Source organism: Equus quagga, chromosome 1, assembly GCF_021613505.1.
Source record: "Equus quagga isolate Etosha38 chromosome 1, UCLA_HA_Equagga_1.0, whole genome shotgun sequence".
NCBI classification, from domain to species: Eukaryota; Metazoa; Chordata; class Mammalia; order Perissodactyla; family Equidae; genus Equus; species Equus quagga.
This window is the reverse complement of record NC_060267.1, coordinates 184,775,149-184,796,046: the sequence shown is the minus strand read 5'-3', so window position 1 is coordinate 184,796,046 and position 20,898 is coordinate 184,775,149. Positions and strand designations below refer to the sequence as shown.

Sequence of the window (20,898 nt, the reverse complement as noted above, 5' to 3'; positions counted from 1 at the left end):
TGGACGCCTCTAACCACCTTTCTTCTGTGAAAGCACAGACAACGGTCAGTACGCACTGTCCTGGCACAACCAAGGCAACCCGACGTGGACTTACTTTCTGCTGGCCTCACAGACGTCCGTAATATTGGAGAAAAGATGGTGACTCTCTATTTTGGTCATCGTATCGCTCAGCTCCTTAGAATTTTTAAACATTCGTATCAAGATCTCCAAGCTGAGTAAATAGGAATGTTCAGAGGATATGACTTCAAAGATAGCCTAGGAAGAAGGAAAAAGAAACCTATCTTAATTCTCCTAATTGAAGAACTGAATATAGCTCTAATAATTCTGCTATAAGAATGACATAATATTTTGAAAAGTACAAAAAGATAAGCCTTTAAGCACTGCATCACCAAACCAGTGTCTTTGCTTAAGGCGCACATATTCAAGTTTCGAGAAGCAGGGTCAGCGCCCAGTGTGAATACGAAGAAATGAAAGCAACGTGGATGACCCAAAACCGCATCCTGAGGGCATCTGTGCAGAGAGGTGGGATCTTGGAAGGAAGCTAGGGCATGTCCTGACATCTCAGTGCGATACCACTTAATCTCTGGGGTTATCTCGTCCAGCCCTGCTTTCAAAGCATGCTGCTCTGGGACGGGAAGCATTTATGGCCGTCACTGGGGTTCAGAGAAAATTTCTCACAAACACATTCCCTCGCTGCCCTCTCCTGCAGGCCCTTCCTCTCCTTATGTTTTAATGTAACTAATTTGCAGTCAATAACGGCAAATATTCTGGTGTATTCAGAGAGTGTGACTGGAGCCTCCCTCAAAAGGCTCTTATGAGCCACAGGAATTCCTTCATATAAACTCATACAATGGAAAGGAATTCTGTCCACTGCCACCCCCTCTGCCCTTGTCAGTGTCTCGAGAAGGAGCGAAGGACCCTCTGTGGAAACTCTTGGTGTCAGGCATGCAGTGGTTTACCTGATAAGCATGCAATGATGATGCAAAGCCAACCCACAAGTGTGGACAGGCGCCAAGGCCCTGCATGAGGAATTTGTCTAGCTCCTTAAGGAAATCAACCTCAGGCCCTCCAAGAAGGGCAGTGTGGGAGAATTCCTTCTCAGGGAGGGGTGGTGAACGTCCTCGCAGGCTGCAGACTCACCCCTCCCCAGGAACACAGGCACCATCACTTCGGCCTCCAGCACTCCCAGCTCCCCCAGCTCCAGCCCTCGGCCCAAAGGCACAGGTGGCTGTTCCCAGAAGTCCCTGAGCTCTGCCAACAGAGGAGGATGGGCAGGGGCATGCAGACGCCCAGCTGTGGGGGTGGGCCACGTTTGTAAGTAGGGTTCCTGGTGCTAGTCTCAGTGCTCACCTTCCTTTCCCAGGGGTTTGGGAAGTCTGACTTAAATGTGCTGGGCCAGGGTTGGCCGTGTTCCAGGGGGTAAAGTGACGTAACCACCCAATGAGTAAAGAGGAAGGACGTTCAGACTCTACTCACCTGTGTCTCGTGTAACTCTAGTCAACCAACACAGTTATCCCAGGAAAAGTAACACAAACCAAAGACAACCTCTCTGACCAAAAACAGTGGATTTCAGGTTGTCGATGGACATGGTGCCTTGGAAGGGCTGAAAATGTTTTCAAAAGCAAAGGTTTTGTAATCAAACCCACAATACTAAGACTGGAACCAAAAATATGATGGCCCATCAATTGATGCATGGATAAAGATGTGGTACATATACACAACAGAATACAACTCAGCCATAAGAAATGACGAAATCTTGCCATTTGTGACAACACTGATGGACCTTGAGGGTATTATGCTAAGCGAAAAAAGCCAGACAGAGAAAGACAAACATCCTATGATTTCACTCATATGTGAAAGATAAACAATCACATAGATAATGAGAACAGATTAGTGGTTACCAGAGGGGAAGGGGGCAGGGGGAGGGCGAAAGGGGTAAAAGGGCACATGTGTATAGGAACAGATGGAAACCAGACTATCGGTGGTGAACATGATGCAGTCTATACAGAAGTCGAAATATAGCAATGTACACCTGAAATTTATATAATGCTATAAACCAATGTGACCTCAATAAAAAAAAAGATATGATGAACTATAGAGAACAGATGACATGAAAAGATGAATAAGTGGTAATTTAATAGTAAGTTTAACATAATAATTGTCCAAACAACCAACAAGAGAGCCATCAACTATTTAAAAACAGATCAGGTTAGACCAGCTGAAACAGCTACACAGGAACAGAAAGTGGGCCTGGTTAGATCTGCTGCTGTCATTACTTTCTATATCACAAATCTGAATAAATATTTTCAAAATACAAGGGAAATAGAACAGGACAAATAGAAAACGTTTAAAGAGCAGACGTGTCTGAATGGGATTAGGATGCTGGAGCTGCTCTTGAATTGCCCCCAAGGAGAGAGAAACATCATTTACACTGCAGTGTTAACAGAGAAAAAACACACCACCCATTGCCATCATTTGGAGGCCAGATTTAACAACCAAAAAAAGTGGTATTTATAGAATGGAATACTACGTAGTGGTGTGAATGAATGATCTAGGTTAATATGCATCAACACGGGTTAATCTCAAAAACAATGTTGAATGTAAAAAGTAAATAACCAAAAAGCATGTTCAGAATCCTGTCACTTACCTACATTTTAACACACACACAAGTATCCATGCATAAATATCTGTAATACATGATTTAAAGCCACAGCATGGACGGATACACATCAATTTATAATTCTTCCTTCCTGCCTTGGAGGAGAAGAAGGGAATGGGACTGAGGAGGACAACACAGGACTCCTACTTTATTGAAAGTCTTATTTTCTTTACTTTGAAAAAGTCTGGAGAAAACATTATAAATGTGATACATTCGTTAATTCTCAGTGATGAGTATACCAATGTTATGTACTAATCTTTTTTTAAATTTAAAAAATTGGCACTGTAATGTGCCGTATATTTTTGCATTATTCAAGGCCAATGAAATACGACAAGGACACCTGGAGTCCTTGGTGGAATCAACGTGCATGCACGTACACGCACAAACGTACGTATATCCATACTGAAGCACGTGAGAACAGGCGGAAAGCATGTGGAGAGCTGCACGGTACTATTCCAAAGAGCAATTTTCTTAAACCGCATTTATTTAAACTTCAAGTTGTGGAACCCTATTATTATCTCTTTCATTTTTCATTAAGTAAACTTTTATTCTGCTATAGACTTACAGAAACCTTGCACAGAGGGTTCAGAGTCCCTGTTCCTTCACCCAGCCTCCCCAAACTAGGGTACGCTATACTTTGCAGACGAACATACACACTTTATTCAGATTTCACCAGTTTTCCCACCAATATCCTGTTTGAGTTCCAGGATCCAATGTCTGTTTCATTTTTCAACATATTTCTTCCAGTTTAAATGCCTGACCAGGAGCTCTGTTAAGTTAAAATGACACTGGGATATTTAACATATTCTTCTGGGGCTTATGTGTCGTCTTATGTGGCAGTGACCGCATACTGCTTTTGTGAAAAGGACAGGATGAACACAGTTTCAGAGGCATGCGCAGAGCGGGTGCACACGCAGGGAGCTCACACACTCGGGCTCCGCTCCGGGGACACATACCTCCTGCCGCTTCCTCTCCTCCTGACTCGCTGTCTGAGATAATCCATTTCTTCTCACCTGGGGAAAAAGCAAAATAAAGTTGGGCTCCTTTACTTTAACAAACAATTTCTTTACTATACTTTTCAAAAGTGAATTAAGAGAAATTATGCAAAATGTTGAATTCAGCACATTAATTTTTGGGTCTCACATCCCTCAAATACCATTAATCACATTAATAAATTAGCATAGTGCAACAATAAACCACCGAGAAGTGTCCGGAACACTATCCTATCAGGGGACTTAGTCTGTTCTAGTCTTAGTTCTGCATGTCCCCAAAATACTCACCCCAGTAACCTCCCAAATCACGAACGAAGAAACCCAGCAGCAGAGATGTGCAGCCACGGCTCCGAGCGCTACCCCCAGGACTGCACCTTCAAAGAGCAACTTCAACCTCATTTCCCAAAGACTCCATGGAATACCATGCTCTTTATAAAAACCCAGTCAAACCAAGACAACAAAGTCCCCTATTCGCCCCAATTTCAGCACGTTTAATTCTGACAGATACACACGTTAACCTGGTCTTCTCTGGAGAGGCGACAGCCCCTGCAGGAACCAAGAGCATCGTCAGTGGGTTCTGGGAGTGAGGCAAGGACCAAGGGCTGAACCATGGATGCCCCACCTCAACCACCACACGCCGTCACCTATTATGGCAGCTCCCACCATCACCATTTCCGACCCAAGATCCAGGCAGAGCGCCAACTCCACGAAGGGACCCGCTGTCTCCTCGGGTGTCCCAGGCACTGCGTCTGGCGCAGGAGAGACATCCGGGTTCTCAGTCAAAGACTACATGAGCACAGGTAGGAGGACGTGAAGCCCGGAGCGCTCATCCTGCGCCCACAGAGAAAGAGCAGCAAGAACAGGCCGCCCCACGTGAGACCAACACGCAGAACACAACACACGTCTTCAAGCGTGTCCACTGTCACACCTCCCAAAACTCTCAGAAACCATGTCCCAGACCCACTTTTAGGTTGACATCTCAAAGTTTGCATCCTAAGTTTAAAGAATTTTAAAGCTGTATTTTCCTACTACACTCTTCCAAAAGCATCCAAAGGAATATAAAAACCACAACAATTTGATATCAGCCACCATCCATTTAAAAATGAACCAGTTTTCCCTAACAGTTCGAGACTTTACGTCATTCTTCTTTCTCCTGTGAATCTCATTTCTATGTCAATTTTCCTAACGTAATTCTATGTGTTAGGGTATCTTATTGGTCACCCTACCATCCTTTGACACAAAAATACATTTTTAAATTTAATTTTCTAAAATGTCCTGTGACATTGAGCTTAAATATAGAAGACACTCTCCCAGATAGTGTAACTACCACAAATATCATCAATAAGCTATGATCAAAACAACACAGTTACTTCCAACTTTGATGCCTTAAGCCCTACAAGTAACACATTACTGAGGAGCCAGCTCTTAGTGAGAGGGGTTATGGCGGCTCCAGGAAAGGCGGCTTCACGGGAACCAGCATCCCACGCCGGCCCCTTTGCCCTGCGCCCCGAGGTCTGACCCCTCGGGACAAGGCAGCAGGGAAGACTGGAGCCAGGGGAGAGAGGCCTCCTTCAGGAAAACGGCAGCGGCCACTGTGGAGGGGGCTGGACAGGCGACCTGGCGTGACGGGCACCGCAGAGGCAGTCTCAGCGCCAGGAAGGAGCAGCCGAGGCCCAAGGACCTGGAGTCGATCCTCACAACCTCGCCGCCCACCTCCACGGGCGCCCAGGGGTGACGCACCCCAGCACGGAGACTCCACACTGAGCCGCCGTGGAAGTGAAGACAATTCCACGGCACTGTCTTCAGGGTGGTTTCGGGGAAAGTTAGAAAGCAGCACAGACGCAGCGAGAGTCCTGTCAGCTGTCGTTACTGAACTGTGTGCCAGGAAACATGCCCAGCATTTTACACCCCTTCTCCACGGAACCCTCACAAAACTCTAGGAAGTCGATCTTCTTCTTATCCCACTTCACAGATGAGGACGACACGGAGGCTGAGGATCCCAGACCACAGCTAACGGGCAGCGGGGCCGGGATCCGCGCGCATGCCTGGCCAGCTCCAGGGCTCGTGCTCTTCGTCAGGGTCTTCCACGGGGCCCTGCTCTCAGGACGGGCACCCGAGGTGTGCCCAGGGCTGGGTGACCTTCACTGAGACCCCTTCCGATGCCAGTCTATACCACGTCCCCCTACGTCCTTCTTCGCCCGCCATACTGTGGAATGTTCCCAGCCTGACCCACCATCCTGACCCTGGGTCAGCCTGTCGGCAAGAATTCCAGGCTAAAAGGCTTCCTCATCCACTTTCCTAAGGGAGGAGCCCGGCCAGAAGAATGCATCTGTTCAGAGCTGCTCCCATTTGGTTAATCCTGAGCAGCAACTCACACGATTTCCTGCCTGACACAAAGTTCTGGCAGATCCCTGTGCCCGCGCCAGGCCCACAATCTCCGCAGGTGAGGTCAGCAGCAAGGATTTCCACGCCACTGGCACATCCACCCCAACCACAGAGCTCAGACCCGGAAGTCTCGAGGAAAAGAGAAGAACATGTGGGCCGAGAGACTACGCTAGCTGGTCACTGAGGCACGAGGAGCACTTCATCCTGTCTCAAATCCCAGCCACAGGAGATGCTCTTCTGGGGCGACGAGAAGGCAGTTTTGAAAAAGAAGTCATGCACTGTGTCACATCTTTACTAACACTAATGCAAACACAGGACAAAATATTCCTGTAACCAGAAAGTCATTAGGAAGAAACCAGCAGCCAGTACAAAACCACTGACAGAAACGAGACTCCAGGAAGCGTTCTTGGATCAGAATGAAGAAAACCAAAGTGCGGCTCATTGGGGAGCCAACAGGCTTGCTCTGGAGAATGAGGACAAACCGGCTCCTCCTCCCGCTGGCAGACCTCTGCTCCAGGGCCCATCCTGCCCGCCTTCACACGCTGTGAGGGCAAGCTGCACACGCCCTTCCTCCAGAGCCAAGAGGACTCCCTCTGTGCCCTGGGACCTCCATCCACAGTCAACTCAGTTACAGAGGACCCAAGAGCAGGTGCCTGCAGGTGGAAGATCCAGGGCAGGCAGTTCAGAGACTGAGGAGCTGGGAGGACGAGACCAGGGAAAGAGGGAGGTGGCAGTACACACAGAGGGCCCCAGGGAGACGGGGATGGCAGGGCAGAGCAGACTGGAGAAGGAAGAGGCTGGCGCAAAGCAGGAGGCAGAATCAGGGAAGGAGCGGAGGGAGGAGGGGGAGGAGGGAGGGAGGGAGGGAAGGAAGCAGAACCAACACGGGCAAGTGGCTAACAGTAAACACCTCTGGGGATGTTCGAATTCAAAAGCAGCGACCTCTCAGTCACAAGGCAAATCACTGGACGACACAGGCCTTTTTTGGCATGAAAAAAGTGTGAGTACAAAGCGTGTTTACACCTACAGTTTGAAAGTGGGCGTCTTTTTGCAGTTTGCACACTTTCACTACAAGAAGCTAAAGTCTTATCAATTCCTCACATTTCTTCAGCGCTCCCCTTGTTTCCACGTGTGGAAAGAGAAAATACTATTCCAGCTTCAAAAACTGATTCCTCTCTCGCGTCCTGAAATGAAATAAAGTAAAGGTGGGCAGGCTCCTCTCTCATTTTCAGAATCCATACTCCGTATGGGAGCCCCGACCGAGCACAAACGGAACACAGGCCGCCACAGCACACTCCTCCAAGGGCCTCCCCTGACCTTGCCGGGCCTCCCCATTCCTCACGGGTCCAAGTGTCTTCTGTAACGATGCCATCAATACGTGGAATTGCCACAGTAGTTTAATGAAACACTAAGAGCTGGACTGTTTTGGGCTGTTTTGTATAATCTAACCAATTCACAGAAGTGTTCCCATCTTGCCAAGGCAGAGGCCAGACTCTAAGGGGAAAGCGTGAACGCATGTCAGCATCCTCAACATTTTAGGTGGATGGGAAGTGATTCAAATAAAACAACAGAACTGACAAAAGTTAACAAACATGAGCAGATACATGAGGCTTGTAAAGACAATGAATGCAAAGGACTCGCTAATGTAAGAATGCGTTTAAATTCATAATAATAAATTACATTTTTACTACTGTAATCAGTATGGAAATTCTTCACCCGAGCTTTGCACCCATATATTCTCCACGTCCAAATGAGACAAATTAGCAATTGACTAAAACTAATGAAGCACAGCACAAGATACTTCATCTGTGGATAGGACATTGTCAAGTTAGACCCAAAACGTAGTTTTTGAAATTTATAAAAGGGTAAACTCCCTAAAGTATAGGCCCCAAGTTAATTACTAGGTACTCCATCTAAACTTCATGGGGGTCTTCCTCTCCACTCCTTGCAAGTCTGGCATTCTTAGATGACTATCCCAAGAAGGGACAGGCGGGCTCCGGGCAGAGTCCATTCCTGGACTCGCCAGTTATGGGCGTTTCTACCCCTGAGAGAATCCACAAACTTGTGCAACATTCCTGGGCCTCTGACTCCACTGCCTGGGGTCGGTTCTGAGTTGAGCTCTCTAAGCCCCAGGGGAGCCCGACACTGCCATTTACCCGGAGTTTACCAAGCGGGCACAGCGGCCACGTGCCTGTGGGGAGGGCCAGCACTGACAACGCCAGTTCTCAGCACCCAGGGGTGAACGGGACACGGCGTCGGGCCCTCGAGACTTGATCAGTTTGTGGATAAGATGTAGATCACACTCCTGCAAGTCTCCCCAGCCAGGGAAACCAGAGGGAGGGGCCCAAAGACCCACCCACCAAAGGGCTCAGAAACGTAGCTGCTGAAACTCAGATCAGATGTTGGAACCCAAGACCGCTGGGCTCCGTGAGGCGCCAGCGCGCACCGATGCCCACCTGAGCTGAGAGCTTCACGCAGGCCCATGTCTGCCCACTGCTGAAACCAGCTGGTCCTCTGGGCCTCCAGGGACTCCCTGTTCACGGCTCCTTTTCCCAAGAGCTCAAGTGGGAGGGATGGACCGCACACAAACTGCACCCCTGGACACAATCCCTCGCAGCTCTCAGCACAGCCCCACCAGCTAACAGCCGCCCCAGAACATCGTCTCCAAGGGCCAGAGGCTGAGTCACCAAAGACCACGCAAACGAGGCCAAGAGGGGACAGTGTCCCACCCTTAGGAGGGTGGGAAATAGACAGAACACCATTTTTCCCTTTCTGTAAAAGGAGAGGGAGAAGACAATGGCCCATTTCATAAAATCATACGTTTAATTTAAAAATACGTCAAGGAACGTGCCAGGGCCTCCCGATTCATTTGTTCCCCAAATCCATCTCCCCTCTGACCTATGTGATTAAGCTCAATTCTACAACCCTCACAAAGTCCCTGAATCTCCACACACAGCAGGTCCTCCGCTCCCGGAGGAAAACCTCGGGTCTCCTGGGAGACGGCAAACTCAGACACGCAGGCCGGCCGAGCCTCTGCTTCTGCGTGGCCTGCGTCACCTCGCAGCAGAGCCAGGATTCCCGAAGGACCCCAGACTGTTTGAGGACACATGGAGACAGGGGGAGCAAACCAGACAGATACCTAAATGCACAAGCATAAGCTGCGCTCGGATGCCGCAGGAGGTGAGCGTGGCCCCCCAGGCCAGTGGCTCCTGACTCAGCACCCCACTGGGCCTCTAAAGGCTTCCCACAATACCCTGTGTCACAGGCCCACCATGGCCAGAACCTTCTAACATCGAAACCTGGCAACACCGCTGCAGGGGGGCACTGTCCCTACTTTACAAATAGAAAACAGAATCGCAGGGAAGTCATTAGCCCCAACAAGTGGCAATGCAACCAAGCCCAGGCCAGCCTGTCTCCCCCAAGGTGGAGCCTGACCTGGTGGCACACGGCCCCTGAGCACATCTGGACTTCCTGGTGCCATCCGCTAGACTGAGGTCCCCCCGAGGCCCAGAAGCCGCCCCTCTCCCGGATCCCCAGCTCCTGCTGCAGGGAAGGCCACACCACCTGCGGGCACCTGGCACCGAGCTTGTGGGTCTGTCCTGACGCTTCTCCCTCTGAACAGATCCCCGCACTGGCTCTCATCACCTTCACTCCCCGCTGGGCCTCCAGCCGGGACCCAACTTCATTCCTTCTCTGCCCCCAGATGAGCAAGAGATGTACTTCTCCTTTGCCCACCAACAACTCGGAGAAGAAAACGAAGCTAGGACGCGCAGGAGAGCCAAGGACACAGAAGTGGGCAGGAGGAAAGGGAAACTGACTTCAGGGGAAAAGGGCACGTTTACACAGTCGTGCAGGAGACGCGAGCAGCTGTACACAGCGGGGTATTCAGTGAGACGCTGCCGGGCAGGCCAGACCAGGACAGCGAGCGGGCGGCGGGAAGGCTGACGGGTGAAGCAGACTGACATCGTGCTCAGTTCTGTAATGTGGAGAAGGAACCTGTTTTACCGCCGTAATTCAGAAATAACCGCCTTAAGGAGCCTAGTCAGCTTTAATTTTTAAACTGAAAAACTAGGAACAAACTAATGACTCACAGGAAACGGGTGACAAAAACCAAACCTCCACCTCCTGATGAAACACGAAACGGGCTTCATGAGGCTGTGCGGAAGGTTTCCTGAGTGGAAAGCCACTCATAACATGAGCAAACAGGCTACGAAACAGCAGGTTCAATGACACGAAAAGATATTCACAACATTGGTGGGAAAATATGGGTAACAGGACAATATTATTCTACTAGCGAGTTTTTCCTTAAAGGAAAAGAAAAAGTCTATGTACACATTAAAAAAAAAGATCTGGAAAGTTACACATCAAAATGTCAACAATGATTTGGAGGAGGCAGGGATTTCAACTAATTTTTCTTTTCTTTTTTTCTATTGGTACTTTTTGATTTTTCTATAATAAACATGTCTTGGCTTTGGAATCAAAGCATCATCTTTTTTTTCTGTTTTTTGGTGAGGAGGATTGTCGCTGAGCTAACATCTGTGCCAATCTTCCTCTGTTTTGTATGTGGGATGCCACCACAGCATGGCCGTGCATAGGTCCGAACTGGTGAACCCTGGGCCACCAAAATAGAGCATGCAAACCTAACTACTATGCCACCAGGCCAGCTGCAAAGCAACACTTTTAATAAAAACTAAAATATGTTTCAGAGTCCTCTCTCAAAAAAGAAATCAAACAAGTAGGGCAGACAAATAGAACTGTCCAAGGATGCCAACATCACCGGTGCCCCTTTGTGGCTGTCCACAAGCAAAGCCAGGGAAGTGGGAGGTGACCCCAAGCAGACAGACAGAAGACATAAAGTAGCTGAGGTCAAGGAGGCAGCAAGAAAGAGAATTTCAGTCCAGTCCCGACATCAGGGCCAGGAGGCAGACCTGGAATGAGCGATGGCGGGCAGGTGTGCAAGCGCAAGCAAGGCAGGCTGGCGGAGCTGGAACAGAGGTGGCCGCCATGGCACAGAATGCAGGCCTGAGTTAGGAGGGGCCGCCGGCAGAGAGGTCAGGGGCTCCTCCTGCAGAAGAGTTTGTAAAGGTGGTGCCAACATCCCAGCAGCCTTTTCAAGTCTGTGTGTTATTTCTGCCAAGTGGCAGATGGAGAGGAAGGATCACTCTGAAACAGCAGGCTGCTTACAACAACCCTGACACTCAGGTTAGTTTCTTGGATCTACAATAAAAAGCCAACCTGAGCAAGACCAATTCCAAGCACAAGGGTAAGGAGGTGAACTGACTCTGCCGTGTGTGTGCCGTCCAGAGCAGCAGAGGTTCCCCTGACAGGGAGGTCGTACTGTGAGGGAGTTTGCACAGATCCCAAACAGCTCTCCGTCGCCTCTGCATCCCACCTCCTCCAGCGCACCCCTCCCTCCCTCTGTGCAGCAGCCCAGCAGCTCCAGTCACTCCCTCTGAGAGGGCTTCCCTGACCTCTCCTGCTCGCCAGGGCTTCTCCCTGTGTCACTCATTTTGGCCCTTGTCCTGCAGCCTTTCAGAAATACCTTTCAGACATTCGCCTCTCAGTCCTTGAGACCAGCCTCTCAGCTCCCTCAGGCAGGCACGGGGTGGGGGCTGGCTTTGCTCCTCGCCACCACAACACAGAGGAGCACAATGGACTCTGGAGTCAGACACCAGTGCTCTTCAAACCACAAGTTAAAACCTCCTCATGACGGGCAACACACAGTCCATGAATTTCTGATCATCATCTATTTAAATGTGACAAAAATACGACAGTGCACTGCAAGTATTAAGGTCACTTCTGCTTTGTAAAACTTCTGTTTGACACACACACACACGCGTGCAAACACACATACTGGGTTTTGAGGTGAAACACATTTCTCGTTATGTCAAGCCACGGACGGAGACCATGGCTGCAACATCAGCTCCGCGAGTGTAAATGTACACAAGATATGCCAGTCGTGTCCCCTGACACTCTCGCAGCCCTGACAAGAAGCATGTTATACTCACAGCTCCTATGAAGGCAGCAGCCCAGGGCAGCCACGTTCCACACCCGATGCCTCGTGGAGCCCGAGCTGACGGGAACGAGCTGGTTAGCACCTGGCCAAATAACAGTGAATGTTTAATTGACCTATTAAGTGTGGGCGGGGGAGTGGCTGAGCCAGTAAGATCCCACACGACTCTCTCTCAGGAAACTCAACGGGGTGGTTACACACGGAAGCTGGAGGGACAACATGGGCAGCGCAGGGCCATGCCAGGGAACCTCAGGTCACAGTTACTCGGACTCAGAAACTCTGAGTGCCCAGGGGCTCTCAGGAGAAAAGACGGACGCCGAGAAAAGGGAAAATAAGCTAATTCATGAGAGGATGAGAGCCAGCAGGTGGACAGTCGCTGAGTCTCGCTACTGGCCAAGCACCAGAGGGAAACACGGTCCCTGTTCTCCCAGATCCCGAGGCACATGTACCCATTTTTCGGGGGAACACAAGGCTCTGTCCCAGGTCACCTCAGGGCCCTAAGGAAACAGCAGGAGAGTGACCGCAGTGAACATCACAGAGTCTCAGGCACCTGGATACAAAGCAGAGAACTAGCACTGGCCCTCGTGGCACTGTCACCAGGACCCCAGAGCCCGCAGTGAATGATCTGGTGCACCGCGAGTCCACTGCAAACGTCTGGTCAATAACGGAGCTGCGTGTAAGCAAATCAACATCTCAACGATCCCACGGCCGGCCCAGGGCTCCAGCTCTGCTGCGGTCAGCCACCACACAGCCTGCGCACAGAGACTTGGCCCCAGGTGGACACGGGGCTCCCACGGCTCCGCTGAGCAGACACCCACCACAGTCCCTGCACGTCGCCACCAGCAGCAGGCTCCTGCCACCCCAGATGGGGACTGCGGCAGGACTGTGTTACTGCAGCTGGACGGCAGCAGGGCTGACCGCCTCGCCCACGGGGAAGGCGAGCTGCACCTCCTCTCACCAGCAACAGTCCCTCCCTCTGCAGAGGCGGTCCACTCCTCCACAAATAACCGAGTGCAGACACTGAAGGCCACAACAATCTCAGGACACTGGAGGACAGGCTCATCACGCAGAAAACCAACAGGCTGCAGGTACTCTGGACAAATTGACACAGTCTGAGAAACAGAGTGTTAAGCACAGGCCCATATTTCAAGACTCAACGGTAATTTTGATGGTGATGGCGCCTCCAGTCCTCGCAGAGACAAACCGCACTATGGGTGTGGCCCTGAGAAACAGTCCCAGCACAGGACTAAGGGGGGAGGCGGCACGCGGGACACCGTTAGCCCAAGAGGCAGACACCAGCATCTGACAGATGGTCCCACAGCCCAAGATCAGCAGAGCATCCGCCACAGCTGCTCCACACCCCTCAAGGAGCAGCCTGCTCTCCTCTTCTCCAGCCACACTGCGTCCGGCAGCTGCTCCTCTTCCTGGATCCATCCCACCCGCCTCCCCAAAGAAACGCCCAGGGGAGAGGGAGGCTGTGATTCAACTTGATTTCACTACACAAAGAGCCACCGCGGGCGAGCACAGTTCTAGCCCACGAAGACGCCAAGTTCCCCAACATACCAAAGACATTTATCCAATGCAGGATGCAGCCAGAGAGCCATCAAGAACTTTTCTTTTAAAATAAAAATTAAAGACAGCCTCCAAATGGCCCCTACATAGGAAACTTCCTGGCCGTTCTGACTGCTGAGTAACTTTCTCTTCCTTCACTTGCGGGATGAGGTGTCTGCATCTCCTCCTTTGTTCATAAACTCATCAGGGGTTTGCTGCCAGCCTGCTGTGAGTCGGGCACCATGTCCTGTGCTGTGACAGAGCAGGAAACAAGACAGACAAAAGCCCTGCCTTCAGGAAGCTTTTAGTCCAGTGGGAGATGGACAATTAACAAAAAGAGGAAATCACACAGCATATTAGAAGGTAAGCGTCACGGACAGGATGAGAAGTGTCAAGGGGGTGGTCAGGAGAAAGCCATGAGGCCCACTGGAAGAAGAGCTCTGCAAGCTGCGGCAACAGCACCTGCAAAGGCTCTGAGGCAGACCTCACCTTGCATTTCAGGAACATCAGTCTGACTGAGCAATGAGCAAGACGGGACAGCAGGAGATGAGCCCAGAGAGGAAACCACGGGCCAAACCACACAGCCTCACTGGCCACTGTCAGGCTTGGCCTTCACTCTGAGTGAGGTGAGATATCACTGAGGGTCCAGAAAAAAAGAGACAGCATCTTGGTATATTTTAAGAGGATCACAAGTCAAGAATCTGATTACACAGCGGCTATATGAAGAAGACCAAAGGGATGTGTCTGCGCAGGGAGCCAGGCTGGGAGCGCACGGATGAGCCACCTCCGTACCAGACAGGGCGGCAGCAGATGAGCCCGTCCTGAAGCAAAGGCAACGGACTCCACAGCAAACCAGGCGAGGTGGCCGGAGGAAGGGAAGAGCGCAGAAGGCTCCCAGGCTTCCCCCCTCCTGCCCCGGAAAGACGGAGGGATACTCTGCCAAGGTGGAAGGGTGCCATGGCGGGGGCGGTCCGGGCGGGAGGGGGTGATGGGAAGCAGGCTGTGAGGTAAATGCTGAGACTCCGATGGGATCTCGGAAAAGAAGCTGCATGCCGTTGTCTGAAGCCCTGGGGAAGGCCCAGCCTGGAGACAGACACTCGAAAGCCATCAGAGCATAGTCTGTGTTCAAAGCCACAAGACTGGACGAGATCACCAGCTGAGTGCAGACAGGAGGAGGAACCCAGGGACCCCACCACCTGGAGACGGCGCCAGAAGCACCGACCGTACTTTCACTCCTCTTACCCACCATCGCCCCAAAGGTCATGGATGTGACATTTCCTCTGCCTGGGACGCCTCCATCCTGCCCTGGCCCCACCACCTGCTTTGTCGACGCCTCACTGGATACTCCAGCGATGGCAGCTCTTGTCCCTTCCTTTGCCACCTTCCCTCCACTGACAGCTCCTTGCCCAGGCAGGTGCCCCCACCTAGGACCTTGGAGCCACACAAACATGTCCTTCAGGGAATTAACAGAGCTGTAATTCCGCCATTTATGTACGGGATTATTGGACGTCTGTGCCGCCACGCAGCGCGTCTGTGCGGACCTGATAGCCGGCGGGGTCTGCTCTGCTCCATCTCCAGTGTCCAGCGCAGGCCTGGTGTGGGGCAGACCCTCCATCAAGACTAGACGAATGAAGGAATCACTCTTCACCCTCTCTCAGGTTTCTGCTCCATGAATGAATAAGACCCTCTTTGTCTGGCTCCCAGGTCTAGGTTTCTGGTTGAAATGCCTCCTTTTGTAGTTCTGCCAACCAAAATTAACCATCCCTGCGCTCACCTCCTCCCACGTTCTTGGAGCACCTGTCTGTCTGCTCCCTGCCCCCCGGGGGCACGTTCACACACCCCCACATTCTCACATCCCATTGTCCTCTCAGGAGACAACACAAATGTCAGCACATCTGCCACTCACTGCCCTTAATTACTCAGCTCTGAGGAGGGCAGTCTCTTCCCCCCAATCTAGACACAGTCTTCAGAAGGGGTCATAGAGTTTAAGTTCCAACACTGTTATAAATCAGAGAAAGAAAAACTTCCAAAGGTGATACGAACAACACGGAAACTGCACAACACATGGAGAGCTACAGGAAGGTGCTCCTAGCATTAGGAGATAGAGTCAAGAAATAAAATACCCTCAAACCGAAATGAAAAAGCAAAAACTATACACAAATATTGACGTGTAGACTGTGTGCACATTTTTCTAAGGGGAACAGAGAGTCCATGGCTCAAACATCTATCACATCCTCAAAAGCCCCCAAAAGGACAGCAAGACGCATGCCCACCCTACAGAACAAGGCAGCGGCTGGAAAGAACACTGAGGGTTGTCATGTGGACAGGAAACGATTCATAGGACATGTCGTTCAGAAAAAACCATCTGTAAGATGTGTGCGGTATATTATTGACACAACCACACGTAATCTTTACTTTTTCCTTAAACGCATACACGTGGATTTTGAGAAGAGCATTACCAAATTGAGAGCAGCCTCGCCACAGAGAAGGGGAGAGAAGCTGGGACTGCAGACACGAGAAAGAGACTTCAGGCTTATACGGAATGTTTAAGTCCTTTTTACATGGAGAACGTGTCAGAGGGGCCCTGCCTGGGGTCTCAGGTCCAGCACACGCACCTCCACGTCTGTTTACAAAGACACAGCATCCAGGAGACCTGCTGTCCAGCTTCAGAGGGTGGACACTGTGTCTGAAGCCCTGACTCACTGTTTACACCACGAGAACCAAAAGTGAGCCCGACATGAAAAATGAGAATGCTGTTTCTATTTTTTAAATACAAAAGACAGATATGGTAAAAGGCATTAACCACCATCTAAGGTAAGAAATAATTTCATGAGACTGCTGTATCGCAAAACGTAAATGGAAAATTATATGACTGAAGAGATTATTTTAAGCAGCAAGTGACTGAAAGACAACTGAAAATTCAGACAAGTGTGAAAACCCAAGGGAAAAGAAGGAAATTTCTATGACCACCAAATGCATTAAGCATTCCTGCAAACAGAACGATATTCAGGTTTATTACACCTGCTGAGCTCTAATTTTTAGCAGAAAATACTATGTCTCACATAAACACCCTGTAAATTCTAAAAGAATAAGTCCCCTCAGATGGAACTGCCAAGACTCCAAAGTGTCTGTTATATTTTCAACGGAGTGAAATTATATTTACAATAAGACGGCCATTTTTCAGATCGTCCTTTTCATTTGGCAGCTCCAGAAAGTCGTCCAGGGGCCGCCGCTGCGCCTTGAAGCCGCCCGGCCTCCAGGCCCAAGGCCCCGACTCCAGAGCCCGGAGCACGGCTGCAGGAACACGGGGAAACTAAAGCCAGCTCCTGAGAAGGAGCCTGAAAACCCGGGGCGAACTGAGGAAACACGCTCAGAAGGAAGACCACCGACCAAGCCATGAGTCAGCGCGCGTGGGGAGGCAGCCAGGAACAGCCGGCACTCTGTGCCAGATGCCGGCACCTGATCTTCCCAGGAACCTGGCCTGTCAAGGTGACAGAAATGACAGAAACACATCCCAGAGCAGACACATGGGCCGGGGCCCAGCTGCGAGGGCAGCCGAGTGCTGCCGCAGAGCTCAAAGTAAACCCTGCTCTCACAGCAGTCACGTGCAGCTCACACGGCCGGACGGGGGTCACGATGGGGGCAGCAGCTCCCACCGAGACCCGTCCTTCAGGCCCGGAGCCCTGTCAGCACTGCCGGGACCCGCCAAAGGACGGGCCTCAGGGAACCCCTGGGCTCACCGGGCCTGCAGGTGCAGCCAGCTGCACACCTGGCACAGGGCGCACCGGCACTCAGGCCCACCAGACTGAAAACCCCATCAATCCTCCTCGTCAAACCCACAGGCTCTCCCAGACATCAGAGACTGCTGGCTCAGCCCTCACTCTGCTGTTCTGGGCGGGTCTCGGGCGCTGTACCTGTCTCTAGAGGTCAAAGATGACTCTCCAAGTTCACAACCTCCACTCCCGTCCACTTACAGCCATCCACAACCTGGGGGCCGCAACCGCGGCCTGAAGAGCAGCACAGCTACACGCCCCAGAACAAAGACGACCTGCATCTCCAGTTAGGAGTTGATCTACTTATCTGACAACCGAGTGAGGGAAGAGCACGCCTTTCACCACCCTATGACATCAGGAGCCCGGCTGTGTGCCCAACAAGAGGACACGCCACCTCCACACAGAGGCCACCACCACTAATGCCTGCCCTAACTCACTGGGCCTCCCAGAGACTCGGGGCTGCTGGCCTGCCCTGATCCTAAGGAGCCCCAGTCACAGGCCCCTAGGCCCAGTCCTCACTCTTCTCCCTCATTCCTGGACAAGCATGCCCCTCTGCGGGCCTGTCCTCAGCAGTGAGAAGAGAAGGCCCGTCCCGGAGTGTCGTCAAGGAAACCGGAGGAGCCACACAGTGAACTCAGACGAAGGACACCAGGGGCTGCGGGTCTGAAGCCCCAGGGAACAGCCACACACTGCGAACGGCAGCCCTTCAGTCTCTGAGCGCTGCAAGTGCCCACAGTCAGCCAGGAAGGAAAGTCCCATCGCCCCAGGAGGCCACCAGGTGTTTGCAACAAAGATGAGAGATTTTTAGGAAATAAGACAACCAACAGCCGCTAACGCACACATGTGCTCACGCCCCTCCTGCATGGACCGTCGAGGCAGATGCCAAATGAAGACCTGAGCCTCTGCCAGAACACACAAGCTGACTCCTCCTGGGATCCAGGGCTTCCTCGAAGAAGGGTCCTGTGTTACAGTGACTTGTGCGCAATTAGCGGGGGCCACGCCACTAAGTGAGGCATGGGTAGATGACGCAAAAAAATGAAAGCACACGTTTCCTGAGACCTGCCCGACACACTGCAGCCCCCTACAAGGGGGGCCAGTGCAGGCGGTCAGACAGAGAGACGGGGTGCTGATCTCACGGAAAAGGTCCTGACTGTTCACAGGCCACGAGGCCTTCTCTAGGGTCCTAACTGCAAACCGGACACGCTGACTCCTGGGCTTCTGAAAAGCGAAGACTGCTCTTCACCCTTGAAGTATCCACCTTCCCCAAAGTCAGAGCTGCCTGCCCTTTCTGGTGGACAGAAAACCCACTTGGGGAGGGGAGCAGAGAGCTGCAGGCCAGCAGCGGCCTCTGCGGAGGCAGGAAGTGCAAGAGGGCTGCAGAGGACAGAGGCTTCCAGGCCGCCCAAAACACAGAGGCCGAAAGGGAACGTGCTACAATGGAAGCATTTGCTCAGTCCAAGTGGCGGGTTCCTGGAAGTCTGCTACACATACTTATTTTTCAATTTTTATGTATGTTTGAAGTGCTTCAAAATAAAAAATTAAAGTATAATGTTTTACGTGTGAAAAGGAGACAAAAAACCAGAGAAGACGCAGGCTGGTGCCTGAACAACGCAAAGTGGCGGAGTCCACACTCGCGGCCCTGATGAAGAGGCACCGCCGGGCAGCACAGTGGACACACCAGCCTCCTGGGAGCGCGCAGCTCCAAGACAACATGCGCCAGAGGGGAGCCCGCTGTACGGCTGCACCTGTGCACCAGGTAGCCGTCTGAGTCCAAGCTGGTTCACAGAGGGCCTGTCGGTGCACCGACCCTTTGGCAAATAAGATGCGCGCCCGTATCTGCAGCTGTACTGGGGAGAGCAGCCCTCTCTGAATCGCACTTGCGTTCATCAGTCTAAGCGGAAGCCCTGTGCCAGGAGCCTCAGCACAGCAGCTCACTCAGCACTGGAGCTGGACGGGGCAGGGCCTAAGGACACAGAGGCACACTTCTGCTTGGCGTTCGGGGAACAACGGCAGGATGCAGGCCCACGCTGACACCTGCAGCTGCCGCCACATACTTGGCAACCCACAGCTCTCCTCTCGAGGATGCTCCACCACACGGTCCATGCCATCACCCAAGGGCAGCCTCCCCGGGCCGCCCTGGCCTCCGTGGGTCTCGTCACCAGCTGTTCCAGCACTCGCTTTGGTGTACTCGTATCATGAGACCATTAGGTTTGGGTATAAGGCCACCAACATGCCACTTCTGAGGACAGGCGTTACCACCTGCCATGCGCAAAAGCCATAAAAATATCACAGAAGTCGCAACCTGTTAGCACAGGGGCCAAGTCGGACCCGCAGATATTTTGTGGGGCTCACACAACATTTTTTTAAAACTTGAATTAGGATAACACACATACAAGTCTGGATTTCTGCATTCTCTTTTCTAAATCTCAGATCTGGCCACGCCGGGCCCGTTTGAGCGAAGCAGTCGCAGCTCAATGACATCAGGCCCGTTCACCACGGTCCCCCAAATCCCATCTCCACACTCACCAGTGGCACCGCTTCACACCACTGGCCCTGACCTTGTAGGCATTTCAATCTGACTTAATCGTAAGGGTACCACACCCTGGAGGCACTGGAAATGAACAGATTCTCCTCACAACCAAATTAGAGGGTGGGAGGGGACAGAGAGAAAAGGTTTGGTTTCTAGAATTCTGAATCCCAATACAGGGCGGGGGGGGAGGAAGAGCCTAGACCAGAAGTCAGCCCATCACACCCCACGGTCCTGGTGTGAGTGCCAACATACACAGCTCCTCTCCTTATGCTGGTGGGCTCCCTAAACATAGGGGATTCCTGGCGCTGAACAAGCTCATTTCGGCTCATCTGGGAATGGCTTCCACTCCCTGGCTGGTGAAGGACTCACAGAGGCGGGCTGGCTTTTTCTGACACAAGGCTCCCACCACCCAAGCCAGCCATGGGGGTTCCTTTCCACCTGGTGATGAATCCACCAGATGCCCACAGATGCTGTGCCCAAGCTCCTGTCAGGGACACTGGGCACCAGCGGAGGAAGAGAAATTACAGCTAAACACAAAAGACATGTGAGGCAGAGGGGAGAAAATTACCCACAAACATAAGCGTCAGACACCTGCCCATGAAAGATGCACAGCGGGAGACGGGACAGGACACCATTTATCAATACATATGAACTTCAAAAAATACAAATGTGTCTAAAATAAAATTTTCCAGGAAGAACCAAGATGAGCTCCCTATTGTACACTGACACACACACACACACACACACACGTATGTGGAGGGAGAGACATAATTATGATAAAGTTCAGGGCACATTAATGTCACCACTACACACACACTACGTGAGAAAAAGAAAGCAAGAGAAGACACGGAGTTGAAAGAGTTTCCAGAGTCCACGGTCCCTCAGGTTCAAGGCACCTCGCTCCATCAGAACCTAGTATTCCTGAGGAGAAGCATCGAAGCCCGCCCTCTCGCCAGTGCCCACAGAGTCCCAAGAACGATTTCACCGTCTAAAAA

General features: G+C 51.6%; 1 protein-coding gene across 1 annotated transcript in view; it reads right to left on the bottom strand.

Annotated features, from left to right (window-relative positions):
• Window positions 1–20,898, bottom strand: part of ARHGEF26 (Rho guanine nucleotide exchange factor 26) — a 110,545-nt gene that overhangs the window by 83,434 nt on the left and 6,213 nt on the right. The window contains exons 4-5 of the mRNA XM_046666588.1: window positions 3,616–3,672; window positions 95–255 (exon numbers count right to left, since the gene is read on the bottom strand). Coding sequence (XP_046522544.1) covers window positions 95–255; window positions 3,616–3,672 — 218 coding nt within the window. The remainder of the gene's footprint in view (window positions 1–94; window positions 256–3,615; window positions 3,673–20,898) is intronic.